We start from the raw sequence: 14,688 nt of genomic DNA, 5'->3' as shown, positions 1-14,688 counted from the left end.
TATATAGAGGATCAGAAGCGGACGTCCACACTCGGCTTAAAATAAGGATTTTTTTAGTTCTAGCATGTATTTTGACAATCAAATCCTACAAAAAATTAGCCAAAAATGAAAAACGTTTAACCATTTGATTAGTACAATATTTGTTTTAATCTAACGGCCTACAATTGTTTACATCAATTTGAATGACCAAATGATTATGGAATTAGTTGAAATTTTGTAGACATGTTTCTTGCATATGAATCTAGAGGATCAACGGTTGAGATCATTAAAAGAAGTCATCTACTAATATAAAATAGTAGAAATCCTCAAATTCTTAAAGTAAAGAGGTCCTCTTTAGATCCTCATATATATAGGCCCGTTCTGGTGCGGACATCGGCACTCGGCTTAAAGTGCGGACGTCCCTCCGTTCTCCTCCGTCCGACGTCGACGACGGCGCTCCTCCACCCCAGCGGACTCCAAGCAGAGTCCCTAGTCATTTTCCCTCCCCGACGAGTCCGCTGAATTCCAATTTTCCGGCAAGATCACGAAAAACTTCAAACAATATCGATCTCACCAGAAAACTGGAATTCGGCGGACTCGCCGGAGAAGGAAAGTGGTCGGGGACGCTGCTGGAGTCCGCTGGGGTGGAGACGCGCCGTCGTCGGTGTCGTCCGGTGGCTAACGGAGAGACGTCCGCACTTTAAGCCGAGTGCGGACGTCCGCTTTGGAACGTTTCTGTATATATATAAATATATAGACACACACACACACAAGTTTTCTCTGCTACACATGCTCGCATTTATTCTTACGATACGTATTTTCACTTTAAACTCACTTTTCATTCAAATCATCTCTATAAAATTTCAGCTAATTTAGTTATCATTAAGACACTCAAAACTACGTGAACAGAGGACACAGTATGGGCAGTTCCCTGGTGAAAGTGCCTATTACTGCTAATTTTATTCCCTTCAAATGGAAAGGAATTTGGAGTTTTAAATTCCTTCAATTCTCCAAAGCTAAAATCTTTTACTTGGTCCGTTTTGTGAAAGAATGGCTGAAGGAATTTAAAACTCATGTCATGCAGTGATGCAGGAGACGGAAGAATAACTTCGCTGAACTGAAAGCCTTGAGACCCGTGCACTCTCATCTGTTTTGGCTTAAGCTAAAGCTTAACATAAAAGCGAATCGACCATAGAAAACGGTTCCATGTATCCTCCAAAACACAAACACAAATGAAATCGGAATTTTCAGAGGGAGAAATCATAAGAGGTGAGAATAGAGGATAACTACCGTCACTATTACATTTTGTGCAAGCAAAGTCCTCAGATGTCACCACACTACTAGTAATAGAAATCATTTGAGAAATGACAGTCTTAGAAGCAATGAATCTACTTATACCAACAATTGCAAGGTAATGACCCTGCCAACCTAAATAACATCCAGTGCATCTGAAATAGAAGATGAAGAAGGCGCAATACTGATATATTCACTAGGGGGATTTGGTACGCCAACATTTCACTTCCTCCCGCCAACCATACCTTGGCCTGGAGTTCCAGGGAAGCCAGATGATGAGTTGCCGTTTGCCACCTTGAGCTTTCCGTCAGCATTGCCAAAAACATTCAGATCTTCAAATAATCGGTAGGAGGGAATAAAAGGCTTCTGTCCTCCAGAGGTCGCAGGGCTCCTAGGACCAGAATTTGTTGGGAAACCTCCGTGGTTATCTGACCCAGTGGTTCCCCTCGCAGGGAAGGAATTATACTGCTGCAAAGGCCTTGCTCCCTGCGCTGGAGTATAAGCTGTTGTGTTGGTGTGAGGAGTCGCATATGTACTACTGGCAGACATATAATTTTGGTTGTTAGGATAACTAGGTGAAGCTGCCCATGGTGGCGCAGGGTAGGCAGAAGAGTATTGGGGATATTGCGGTTGAAACTGTGATTGGAATTGAGGTTGCATCTGCGGCTGTGGCTGTAATTGCGGTCTAAATTGAGTTTGCTGGGCCTGAGGCTGGGCCCAAGGAACAACATAGCTGTTGTAGGATCCAAGCCCAGGATTTCCCGGATAAGCTTGGGAAGGATACGGATTGCCTTGTGAAGCAGGGGAAGCAGGCATCTGATGCTCATTACTGTTTGATGCATGAACCGGGGGAGGGACAGATGCTGGAGGAGGGGGAGGGGTTTCGCTGGAGTTTGCTGTTGTCGACAAAGTGATACTCAGTAGATCAATTATGTTCTGCTCTTGTGTAGTCTTAGTTGGAGCAGGTGGATCGGAAAGAACTAACGCATTGCATGGGACAGACCCTGATGCAGATGGAGACGGATCCATGCTCACTAATGCCAAACCTCCATCAGTACCATTTGGCGTGCTTTCAGCAGGCTTGGAAGACTGTTGTCTGGAATGCCTGCATTCAATAGAACAAGCAACAGTTAGTAATAAAATCCGACCAAACTGAATATGAGCTTGAGCCAGAGAGGATCTACGTCTAGACATCTACAGTATTTTATGCACCATACGTTGGTCATGCAAGTTATCAGTAAGGTGCTTGATCCAAATGGGCTCAGAGTGATAGGGTTGTATCCAATTACACAAGCACTGACAAAAAGAAAAATGCATTTTAATAAAAAGAGGATAGCAAGAGAAAATGCTGTCAGTCATAGACAACCTTCGAGCTAGCTGTGCAAATTCATCTTCCTCTTCTTCATCTTCATCAAATTGGACCCTTGATGAGGAAGCGACTGGTGCAGATGGACTAGCTTTAGGTCTTGGACTGGACTCACTTGTGCTGGAGTCTTTAGTTTCAGTGTGCTTCGAACTGGATGCAGCCATGTCAGCTGGTTGAGGACTTAAGTTCGTAGTTGGCAAAGGTAAACCAGAAGCTATAGCATCATTCTTTGCAAGCAAACTTTGCAGACTGTCGTTTAATTCGAGACCTCGGGCAAGAAGTTCTTCATCTCTGAACATTGTAGAAAAGATGAGCCATAATTAAAACATTTCAGCAAGCAAAGACCTTAATCGCATAAAGGAAATGCAAGATCAGTCAGAAGGGAGATTCCAGGAGACTAACCCAGTGGTAGTTAGCATCTGAATCAGCTTTTTCTGGTTGCCACGACAACGGTTGACAAGTTCAACTATGACTTCATCTTTTACAGCCTACATACACAAATACAAAGGTAAGCATTTTACCCATTACTTATGGGATGTGAAATATTAGCAGAAACTTGACTACAATATTCTTCATACCGATCGGTCATTAGGATTCACAGCTTGCAGCATGTCACTCAAGAGCTCCATAACATCCCTCATAGAATCCAGGCTTGACAAACTAAGATAATATAAAAATAACAAAAATCGATGAGAAACTAATATATAGAACCCTTTGAAATAAATCAGTCCTCAACAAGAGCATTGATAAACACAGAATCAGGAAACAACAAGGGACATTCAGAAAATGATGACAATGCCAAACTCACGTCAAATTTTCATTTTCTGTAGCCATTGTCTCATCGAGCCTTCTTGAGGAATTGCTAGGCATTCCATATCCAGCTTGAGAAGGTCTTGGTATTGAATTTGTGACAGGTGGTGCAAACATTGGAGCTGCATCCATTGAATGCTTAGGAAATTCTACTCCAGACCGCTGTCATTCAAAAATTGCACAATTATTGGTATAAAGTATACATAAATCTTATGATTGTTGTTATTCTTTGATTAACAGGCCACCCGTTTACAACCTAATAGATATCAGTACATCCATGAGAGATACTGACATAGCACATTGGAGGTTCTAAAACATAGGCTCACCAGATACACATGTATGTATCCAATCTTAATTTTAATACTAACTAGGCAGGAGAGCTGAAGGGCGAAAAACTGAAGAGAAAGCTAAACCAGAGCTAAATGCATACCCTAAGCTCATCATATGCCCAATAGTACTGAGGATGCTTTCCTGAAGGCCCACCAAATGCTGTTTGCCAAGAGTCCACCAGTATCAAGATCTTATCCCTTACCTGCATATCTGTCTGAAATTCCAAACATATACGGGTTTTAAAGTCAGATAAGACTTCCTAAATTTAACAAGTCAAGTAGAACAACAAAAACGAATTAAATCAAACATGTAGGACAAAGGTTCAACAACCAAAAATGCTGATACAGGAAGAATCTCATAACAATAAGAAATAAAAGCAAGACAAAATGTGCATAGAAAAAATGTCATCAAAGCACAACTGCATAAAATTGGGACAATTCCAACATGACATCAACCTCAAGATTTGTAATAACTACACTAAAATTATATTTTCAAAAACACAGGAGGCCTAAAAACCACCGAGTACATGCCATTTAAAGCCTATCAATTCTTATATCACGTGCTTGTGTGCGCCACACACTCCAAAAACATGTTGGGTTTTGCAAAATTATGCCCTCAAAACCCAACGGATCACACAATATGGCTTCAAAGAATACAAGCACATTCCTACTTGAGAAACACAATCAGGGTACCGATGCATCTTCCAGACGTACCTTCTTCTTCACAATTTTTACCATCTCCCCAAGTATATTCCTCTCTGCAATTTGAAAATGGATATAGTCACCACAGTTCTTCACCATTGTCTCCAATAGCTACAAAAGTAGGTTTAGCACACAATTAACCAACTGAAATACTTGCAAATAAAACAAATTTGAAGCGCGAGATTGTTTAAGAAAAAAGCTTACTGTCAAAGCTAGGAATTGAACTTTGGGGTTCCTATGCTGTAACCTTCTTTTTACAGCTTTTACCACATCCTTTGCCTGCCTGACAAATTCAACACAACCCCATCAGTGAACAGGCAAATTTCTTTTTTGAACAAAATTGTTGAAATCCTTCAGTAAAAACAAATGGAAATTGCCCTTCCATCAGTTTCAAGTCCCATCAAGGAAAACACAAAACCCAGAAACAAATTGCAAAAAATTAAAATAGAAGGACAAATCCCTTTATAGAAATAACATAATTTGCACAAGAAATTAAGATGATCTGTAGAAAAATAAAACCTTCAAAATAGAAAAAAAACAAAAAACTACAACTCTGTACTAATCCTCTGTTTCAGCAATTCAATACCAAGCTATCCATCATTACTCAGGCAAAAATAGCCTCCAGCTTAAAACAAGTTCTACCAAAAAAATCATAAAAAAAAAAAAAACAAGTTTAAGACTTTATCTGAATTAAGCAGCAGAGAGCATGATCAGACTGATAATCATCAAAAGCACAGAAATTTCCAAAGTCAACCAAAAGACCAAAAAAAAACAAGGAGCTTTGAGAAGCATATATAGCTATACCACTGATGAGAATTGACGGAGTCACAGATATCTATGTTCATCGTCCAATCAGGGCTTATCAGAAGATCGCTCGTCGCCTTCTCCACGGCCACAGTGACCGCCGAAGACGACGTTGCCGTCGCCACTATCATCTTTCTTTTCCCCGACTAGTCAAACCCCTTCAATTCACCAAAGCTCAAACCTTTCTTCTTCTGTGAAACCCTAAACAGATATAAAAGACTGAATCTTTCTCAGTGTTAAAGATTGAAGCTTTGTTTTGGATTAGAATTGTTTTGGTTTTTGGAGAGAAAAAAGCGTCAAATTTGTTGTTGTAATCCTCCAAGTTTCCGGACTCTATATAACAGTTTGGTATTTTCCACCCAGCTCTCATGCCACGTGGGGTCGACGCGTGTTGAGACTTGTGCTCCTCATACGGTCTCTATACGTATACAAACCGTATTTTGTGATTTTTTTATACCTAGTTTAAGTGGTGGTGATGATGAGATTGAAAAGTCAGAGAAGGGAATAATATAGGGGAGTGACTTTGTGGATAAGAAGACCACTATTGGGTAGGGGTCCTTATCTGGGCCGGCCTTTGTTGTCTCTTTTTTATGGTGTGTGATACTTTTCTCTCTGTAAAAGCATTAGCAACTGATTTGAGAGGTTAGGGGGCAACCGATTGAGGTTTTCCACTAGGGGATTTGGTGTTGTTTCTGGTCCGATTTACCTAAGATTCCGTTTTGGTTTGTGGCCTTAGCATTACTTCTGTTGTGGTAGCTTTGGTAGGGATTGTGTTGATGCTATTTCTTGGGAAGGAGGAAAATTCTCTTACTTGGCTAAGAGCTTTATACTAATTTTGATCTCGATGTGTTTTACCGTTTAAGTAGTGAAATAGTTGTAAAATAAAATGAAGCAAAATAAATATACACTTGTATTTTGAGAAGAATTATGTTGCGGAAAAATCTCAAGATGAGATATGAGTGTGGATACATGAATTAATGAATCAGAACACGATTACACGTGTAACTATTATAAGTTTAATATTTCCTTTGGACAAAGATAAAACTTAGGTGTAGAAATTCATATGTTGGCTAGAAGCACTACTAGAAAAATATCTATTAGCTACCCTCTTTGGATACACTTTTTTAACTGTATCATTTGAGTAGAGCAAATGACACCCTTTTAAATTTTTAGTATTTTTTACATTATAGAAACTGATAACGGTATCCAAAGAAAAAAAGTAGCCAATAAGATAATTTAATATAGTTATTAAAGACAAAAATCCGTATCCATTGCTAAAAAGAATATCAAATTTATGTTTTATACTAAATATTCAAATAAGTATATTATATAGATACGGTTAAGGGTGTGAAGTAATATTATCTGATAATTTATTAACTTTTTAAATTTATAATTATCTTTCATCATTTTCTTTCAAAACTAAAAAGAATAATAATATGAAATTTTACATACGGATATCCGTTTTATTGAAAGAAAAAATAAAATTAACATATTTTCCATAACTTTTGATTTTGAACTACTCTTTTGAATTAGAACGAAAATATAATATTTATAAATATTAAATCATTAATTAACACCATTCATCATAGCATGCAATTAATATTTGCATTTAACATTTGAAATTATTTAAATTGAGGATTTTTATTCAAATAACTATAAACTTAATTAAAAGATGGTAAATTGTAATTAATTAAAGGTTTGACAAAAAAAAAACCGTAATTAAAGGGTGATGGTTATCCATAATAACTGCAATTGTGTGTTTAATTGATTTAAGGCAAATTCCCTAACGTTGTTCACTTGTTTTGGGTCTCAATAACATCTTCTTTGCTGCATCTGGTTTCATGAGAAGGTCTGCCAAGTGCCAATCTGTAAGACATCATCTCTCTATTGAAGTTTTCGTTTGAGATTACTTCGGTTTTGAGTTTTGACAAGTTGTATGAGTAAAACTGCAGATTGGATCGATATCTTGGTGGTCGACTACGGCTTTTTTGATCCATAATAGAGAGAGAGAGAGAGAGAGAGGGCAGAGCTCTTGATGCATGTCGACCAAGTAGATTGGGTACGTTCGGCCGAGGAGATTGTGTGATGGAGGGTCATAAACCGTCTGGAGGTTAAAGAAGAGAGAGAAGAAGAAGAGAAAGGATGAAGAAAGAGAGACGGCAGAACTCCGGTGCCGGCAGCTAGTTCAAACGAAAATAAAATTATATAAAAATAAATAAATATATTTTGACTGAAATAATACAATTAATCTTCAATAATGAAACAAATATAAGAAAAATATAAAAGAGGAAAATGATAATTAAGGTGGGCCCCACCAAAATTGAAATTAAAAGAAAATTATGAGAGAGAAAAATAAATAAATAAATAGAACATTTAAAATAAATTGAAAAACTGAGACACCAAAGTTAAAAACATGGTTTTTGTTCAGTAGAGACTGCAACAGAGAATACCTTTTTTTATTCCGCAGCTGCATCGTACCTAATAACTTCTAGATACGCTTATCTATATCTTCTAGAGCAAAAGATACAGACAAAAGAAAGTACCCTATGAGACATATGCTAGTACTGAAGTGTTATACAGTAATGCCTTGGTCAAGGGGTGATTACCCTCAGCTCGGCCTTCTTAAGTGATTCTTAGCTTCGTAAAGGTGGATGGAATTAGTCAATTAGCACTCCATGGATCTGTAGTTGCTTCACTGCTGCTGTTGTTGTTTTAATGAGATTCTTGGTTGCGTTTGGAATTGCATTCCTGGCAATATCCTTTCTTATGTTCCATCAAAAGTTTTAGTTAGAAACCAGGCCATTGAGGTCGATAATATGATAATTTCTCTGATGGAGGTCATGGAGCTCTAGCCAAGGAAGAGTACTGCCCTGGTTGATGGAACATATGATAGAATAGCCTGCACATAACTTTGTAGGTGCATGTGATTTGCACTAGCACGCACCACAGTGGTACTTTGAGGCATATGAGTACGACAGTAGAAAGATGTATGCTCTTGTTCATCTTATCAACTTTTACACTACACAAAAGTGCAGTAGTGCAGGGGTGCAGGGTGCATGTGAACGTGATCAATAATTGTAGGGTGTTCTAAAATTATATTTTCTTGATATCTCGAACTAATATGTAGAGTTTGATTGGATATATATGACCCCACGTATGATCTTTAAATTTTTAGTTTTTGACATTGTAAACTCTGATCCTCCGGATGATTTTCAAGTTTAATCCATATCTTCGTTAAAGAAAAAAAATAAAAATTCATCTTATGTCAGTACTACTGCCCTAGTCAAGTAGTGATTACACTGTTGGGTTCAAGATTTCTTAATATATTTTCTTAATTTGAGGTTGAAAAGTTGTAGTTATTATTAGTGTTGTAAAGTTGATGGAATTAGCATTTGATGGTGGTAGCTACTAGTTAGCTCCTCTCCTTTTGTTACGAATGAACGGTAATATGAGCTTCTGGCGTGACTGGAATCGTATTCCTTGCGAGCTTAAGATCCTTTTATTCATGTTCCAACTGGTCAAATAAAAATCATTGAGATCACATCCCTGATAAACTATTGCCGTTGGATATGCTTATGTACGTAATCTTCAATACTGTAAATATTAAAAAGGAAAAACAACATCAATCATGCTCGTAGTTTTGTATTCAGAAATCATAATCATCACAATGATAATACTAATGGAGTTAGTAAACATAGTGGATGATCTCTATAATGAAATATAAAGAAACTTCGCATTTCCCATGAGTGGTTTGGTCCTGTAGACCTTTGACTTCAGAAATGGATTACCACTTCTTCTTGCCTTCAAAGCTATACATATCAAGTGTTGAATAGAATAGAGTCCGTCATTACCAAGATTTGCATTTCACATAAACCCTAAATCTGCAAGAAGGGCTAGGGTCGAGAATTCCCATATTAATATATGCTAGAGTCAAAGTGACATTATTATTTATATTAAACATAACATAGTTTTTTATGAATGTTTTATAGTGTTTCAGCGTATTAAGTCTCTAAAATTGAGAATCATTTCTCAAGAGATTTTCATCCTAATAATGTGTACCGGATTCCTCAGATCGTCTGTTCGATCAAATAATGAACACGGGGTAGATTTGCATTTCACGTCTGCATGTGTGTCAACAGTGCCAGCTAAAACTAGATATATAATTGATTTTGTTCAACACATGTAACATTCTGGTCAGAGTTTTGAAGAGTCCGTGAGACTTCTGGGAGGGTCACAACTCACAAGTCACAGCTAGCTAGTCTCTGGTAGAAGAGTCATAATCAGTTTGCTATATGACAATAGTTTTTCCAGTGGTCCTTAAAATCATCCCGAATAATAATAGTGCTTGGTGGATGTCTTATAATCCTATGATCCTACCACATGAATTGTGATATACCCCAGCACTGTGAACTGTGAAGTATGAACTAGAAGGCATATTTGTCTCTATTAATGTCAAGTACAATCAGCCTCCAATTATTGTGACTTGTTTACCACCGTTGTAGTAGTTGTGTGGACGGTGTTTTTTTGTTTTATGAAAAATAAATAATTAATTAATTAAGGGACATTTACAATTACATAGTCTTGCAAACTCAAGACCGAAAACGGGAAAACCTCTTAATAATAAAAAAATATGAGTCTCAAACTCGATCAAATTAGCTTGTAGTGTAGACTGTGCTTCTAGGCCTACCAAATTCACTCTCTAAGCACAAGGAGTTAAACTCTCAAAGACATTCTCGTCTCAATTCACTAAGGCGGATTCAAGGGTTCATGTTTGATCAAAAACAATGATTTTATGATTCAAAGTTTCTTGTAAATTACAAAAAGAATAGTTTAGAAGGGTTCAGGGTTGATCAAAATGGTTTCGTGATTCGAAATTCTTGTAAATTACGGGAACAAAAAATTAGTTTACTCAAATATCACAAAACTAGTCTGAAGCGACAATTTTTCCACCCCTCTCGATCATTTCAAGTTAGATATGAAGGTGTTCATCATGCAAGTTATTCCAAATACCCAATATAGATCACAGCTCACTAATTGGCATGGACTTTCATGTATATGCAGATTGGGTTTGTGCCTCTGTTGATCTTTTGGTTAATATGTGCAGATTGGGTTTGTGCCTCTGTTGATCTTTTGGTTAATATGTTCTTTCCTTGAAGGATTGAATTCAGAAGCGTCCATTTTCAGCACAGATTAGTATATGAGCCTAGAAATCATTTAGAGATATTGTGTGATCTCGAAAAAGAAAAAGTTTATATGCAGATCATGCGCATCCAATATACCCTTGTGTTCTTCGTTTCCTCTTTCAAATAATGAATGGATTGCCCTATTCTGTGGTCAGTATGAGTTGAAGTTGGCATGCAATGGTTAGATTCTATATATCAAAAACTTCCACAAGCAAATGTTGCAATCATACTGTACGAGAAACAATACTGCCTTTCTACCCGTTGATCAGTCTGTCATTTGTGGTTGGATTGGCATAGATTAAATGCTCTTCGCTTTCGACAAACTTAATGGAGATCGGAGAGGTGTCGTATTTCGATTCAAATATAAAATTGGTCCAGAAGAAAATGAAATCATAGTGTACCAGAAGTGACAGCAGGAAGAAACTCAATAAAGTGGAAAATTATATCATTTTGTGCACCTGGTGTATAGTTTCACTAAAACGAGGTTACTATATTGTGTAAACCTGTGGTAAATTGAAGTTCTAATATATGAACTGATATACAGCATCAAAGCTATATCAACGAAGCACATATGCATGAAGTTCTAAGACTCATGCAATTACATGTTTATGAGTCATGACTACACATCACATGATGATTCCATTCCCAGAGTCAAAATGCAGGAAATGTGAAGGTACTTCAAGCTCAAAACGACATAAAATTAATCAGCTAGGGTAACCATTTAGTTTGTTGTTTCAAGTAGCAGTACATACCCCATGAATATATGATGATCAGTCTTCTCCTTTTCGGTCCTGGTTAATCTCATGAAGAACCACCACAACAGCAACTATGAAGGCGAAATCGACTTGAGGGTACACAGTCACTGCAAACACATCCTTTCCTAAAATACTGTTTTTAACACCGCAGTCCTTATGCATCTGCATCATTATTCATCATCAGTTACAAGTTCATGATTTACTCAAAATGCAAAAAACATGAGAGAAGTAATTGATGAATAACTGGTAATATCTAACTAGGCTCTTACTTGTCCAAGGATAGTGTTGTCTTTGGAGTATATGGTGCATGATTTTTCTCTAAAGCTTCCTTTGACCTTGAAATCATGATGGTCTTCTTTTGTGTTTGTAGCCAAGAACACATCAAGTTCAGTCTTAAATTGGACAAGCCCCGACTTCTTGGCACTGAAAAGTAGATCTTTGCTGTTCGAGCTATCTCCTCTATATACTTGCCATCTCCTATGTACCGTAGTAATCTGAATTGAATCACATTTGGAGATATATAATCATAATGGAAATATGGAACTCAACTAGGATTATGAGATGGAATTGACACATATGAGAATGAGATCAAGGGTATGCCAATCTGGTGAGTATGGATATATCTTAAACTCTATCGTCCTTTTGATGCTGCTTTGAAAAATTGTACAATAGGTCACAGTATAGAGAAATATCAGATGTACAGATAGAGTGCTTAATATATAATGTACCTTTTGACGGAAGGTGAGGATAGGAGTACCAGAACTGTCGAGCAATCGTCGAGTATCATGAAGGCTGAAAAAAGAACCTTCGACAGTGAACATGTCTTTGCCATCAACATCGGTGACTGTGAAGGCACCTTCCTTAATGGTCACCAGCTTCTCGGAAATGTACAGATTCACAGGGTAGGATGCCAGGAACTGTGAGCTAACCACAGTTATAGCGGTCGAGAGGGGTGCAGCGCTTGGTCCAGCCGAAGGCATTGGCACAGAAAAGGACATTGTCTCTCACACACACACACACACACACACACACACACACACACACACACAGAGTTGCACTTACACTCACAACTTACTCACAACTTACAACAACACAAGCGTTTGAGACAAATTAACTAGATCTAGATGAGTAGCATTTCATGCACGATTACACTTCCATCTTTCTGATAAGAATTATAAGATCTTTCCGATTCGATCTTCTTGTTCCTTTATATTATGTTCTGTTGGAATATATTTATTTTTCCTCACAAGTGCTGATATATAAGAAAGAATTTCACTCAGTTACAGATCCTTTAAATAGGGTTTAGCAGATCAAGTCAACTTACATCCCCATTAGACTTAGAGATCCGAATCATTTATTCATTTTTACTAGATAGACCGAAGCCCCAAACACACAATAAAGTACTCTCGGTAAATCTACCAAGATGATTAACTGACTCAGCTGTGACAATAATAAGGGAAATTTTTTATTCTAAATTTTATATAGAAGTACATAACGTACAAAGCAGCATCAGCTTCAGTCCTCCCCACTTCTGTCAATGTTAATCTCATGAAGAACAACCACGACGGCAGTTATAAAGGCGTAATCGACATGAGGATACACAGTCACTGCAAACGAATCTCTCCCGAACAAAGCACTTTTAACATCATGTTTCTTGTGCATCTGCATTTGGCGATATATAAAAGCATCAATTAATCAGCCTCGCTTGAAAATCATTCTAATTAGTCATCAACCTCACTTGAAAAGTTCTTACTTGTGCAATGATAGTGTTGTCTGCATTATATATGGTGCAAGCTCTGTCCCCCCAGCTTCCTTTGACCTTGAAATCATAAGCTTCTTCTTTAGTGTTACCAGCCAAGAACACATCTAGTTCACTCTTGAGCTGGAAAAAGGTAGACTTCCTGGCAGTGAAGAGTAGATCTTTTTCGTCTGAACTCTCTCCTCTAAATACGTGCCATCTCTTATGTGCTGTTAATATCTGAGACGAAGAAAACGCAACCCGTTTGATGTAAATAGACATCAAAATTGATTAATTAAACTTGGTGCAACCCGGCCAATTATATAAGGTCATCATTCTCTTTGGTTTATGCACAACCAAAAAATTATTCCGAGGATCTACACAGAAAATACACGACTGCATCAACAATATTGTTAAAAAAATTCTGAATGTTTCATCTACTGTCCAAGGGAGCTGCGATGCACGTAAAGATATGATAACAGGGAAGCCATAGGCAACTGATCGAAAACCCTACAGTCCAATTAGGGTTAAATTTTATTGACCTAGCTAGGCATATGGAACATTATCTTAACTGTTGCATCGATGAAATTCTGAGACAACTGATCGATATGCTGTAGTCACTCACCACCATAGTCTTTTACAAAGCAATTAGCTGATCGATATGTTGTAATCTTGGTTCAATTAGCTGTAAAATGAGTGTATTATATACATCTAAGTACCATCCCATAGGCAAACCTAGATAAACATGAACACACTAACACGCACAGTGAAAAATTATCAACACAGTCTAACGGGATTGACTACGGTAAAAGAATTAACCTTTTGTCGGAAGGAGAGGATAGGAGTGCCGGCGGTGTCGACCAAAGTGCGACGATCATGAAGGCTGAAAAGGGAGCCTTTGATCTGGAAGATGAGATTTCCATTAACGTCTGACACCGTGAAAGCACCTTCCTTGATCGACATCATCTTCTCCGTGATGACCAGATCCACAGGGTAGGTTGCTTGGAACTGCGGGCTCGGCCCAGTCGCAGGCACCGGCACAGCAAAGGACATCGTATCGATCAGAGCCTTCAAGATACTCTACACTACAGTTTTGATTGTTTTTCAAGTATGATCGATCACCGAGTGGCCGGATACTGTTATTTATAGGTGGATAATTTGATCGACTTGATGAGAACAGTAGCAAGCGGAGGAAATGGGAATTGGCTTCTCTGCTTGGACTCACTGCAATGCTGACACGTCATTTATAAGGGATCTAAGGGTCAGCAGTGGAAAGTCTCTAAAACACAAACTCATAAACCACACATAGCTTATCTCTCTCTCTCTCCTGCCGATGCCCCTCACCGCCTTTTTCAGCAACCTCTCCGACTTGAGCCATCAAAGCCTCCCACAGCTAGTACTCCAGTAGTCAATGGAATGCCACACCATTACAATAATCAAATTGAACTGAATAGTGAATACAGTCGCTCATCGTCGTGAGCGAGGACGAAGCGCTCCAGGGAAGCGACGAAGGAGGTTTCGGGTTTGTAAATCGGGTTCGGTGGAGGATCCAAATTGAAACTGTCTTCGATTTGGGTTTCTTTTCGTTTCCATTGATAAATGATTTTAAATTGAATATGCCTATGAACTAGTAGTGCCCATGATCCAGCCTTCATCTATTCATCAATCATCACCATCTAATTTGAGTCTGCTAATTGCATTACTGGTTCGTTCCCATTCAAATTAAAAT

The 14,688-nt window shown here is 38.0% G+C and overlaps 3 protein-coding genes across 3 annotated transcripts; all 3 read right to left on the bottom strand.

Moving 5' to 3' along the window:
- Positions 1–1,173: 1,173 nt before the first annotated feature.
- On the bottom strand, positions 1,174–5,595 carry LOC101305859. Its single transcript, XM_004302491.1, has 9 exons — positions 5,284–5,595; positions 4,684–4,762; positions 4,492–4,590; positions 3,879–3,992; positions 3,447–3,610; positions 3,217–3,298; positions 3,041–3,126; positions 2,639–2,929; positions 1,174–2,377 (listed from the first exon to the last, which is right to left on the bottom strand). Exons 1-9 carry the CDS (start codon positions 5,412–5,414, stop codon positions 1,495–1,497), a joined length of 1,929 nt encoding a protein of 642 aa, XP_004302539.1. The 5' UTR covers positions 5,415–5,595; the 3' UTR covers positions 1,174–1,494.
- Positions 5,596–11,174: 5,579 nt separating this feature from the next.
- Positions 11,175–12,271, bottom strand: LOC101302086 (protein LURP-one-related 15-like). The gene is made up of 3 exons (XM_004302562.1): positions 11,950–12,271; positions 11,491–11,715; positions 11,175–11,383 (listed from the first exon to the last, which is right to left on the bottom strand). The coding sequence occupies exons 1-3, from the start codon at positions 12,217–12,219 to the stop codon at positions 11,237–11,239; spliced, it is 642 nt and encodes a 213-aa protein (XP_004302610.1). The 5' UTR covers positions 12,220–12,271; the 3' UTR covers positions 11,175–11,236.
- Positions 12,272–12,544: 273 nt separating this feature from the next.
- On the bottom strand, positions 12,545–14,176 carry LOC101302667 (protein LURP-one-related 15-like). The gene is made up of 3 exons (XM_004302564.1): positions 13,779–14,176; positions 12,975–13,199; positions 12,545–12,883 (listed from the first exon to the last, which is right to left on the bottom strand). The coding sequence occupies exons 1-3, from the start codon at positions 14,010–14,012 to the stop codon at positions 12,737–12,739; spliced, it is 606 nt and encodes a 201-aa protein (XP_004302612.1). The 5' UTR covers positions 14,013–14,176; the 3' UTR covers positions 12,545–12,736.
- Between the last annotated feature and the right edge of the window lie 512 nt (positions 14,177–14,688).

The sequence above is a fragment of the Fragaria vesca genome, linkage group LG6 (assembly GCF_000184155.1).
Source record: "Fragaria vesca subsp. vesca linkage group LG6, FraVesHawaii_1.0, whole genome shotgun sequence".
NCBI classification, from domain to species: Eukaryota; Viridiplantae; Streptophyta; class Magnoliopsida; order Rosales; family Rosaceae; genus Fragaria; species Fragaria vesca.
The sequence above is the reverse complement of the archived record's forward strand: the minus strand, read 5'-3'. Positions and strand labels throughout refer to the sequence as shown.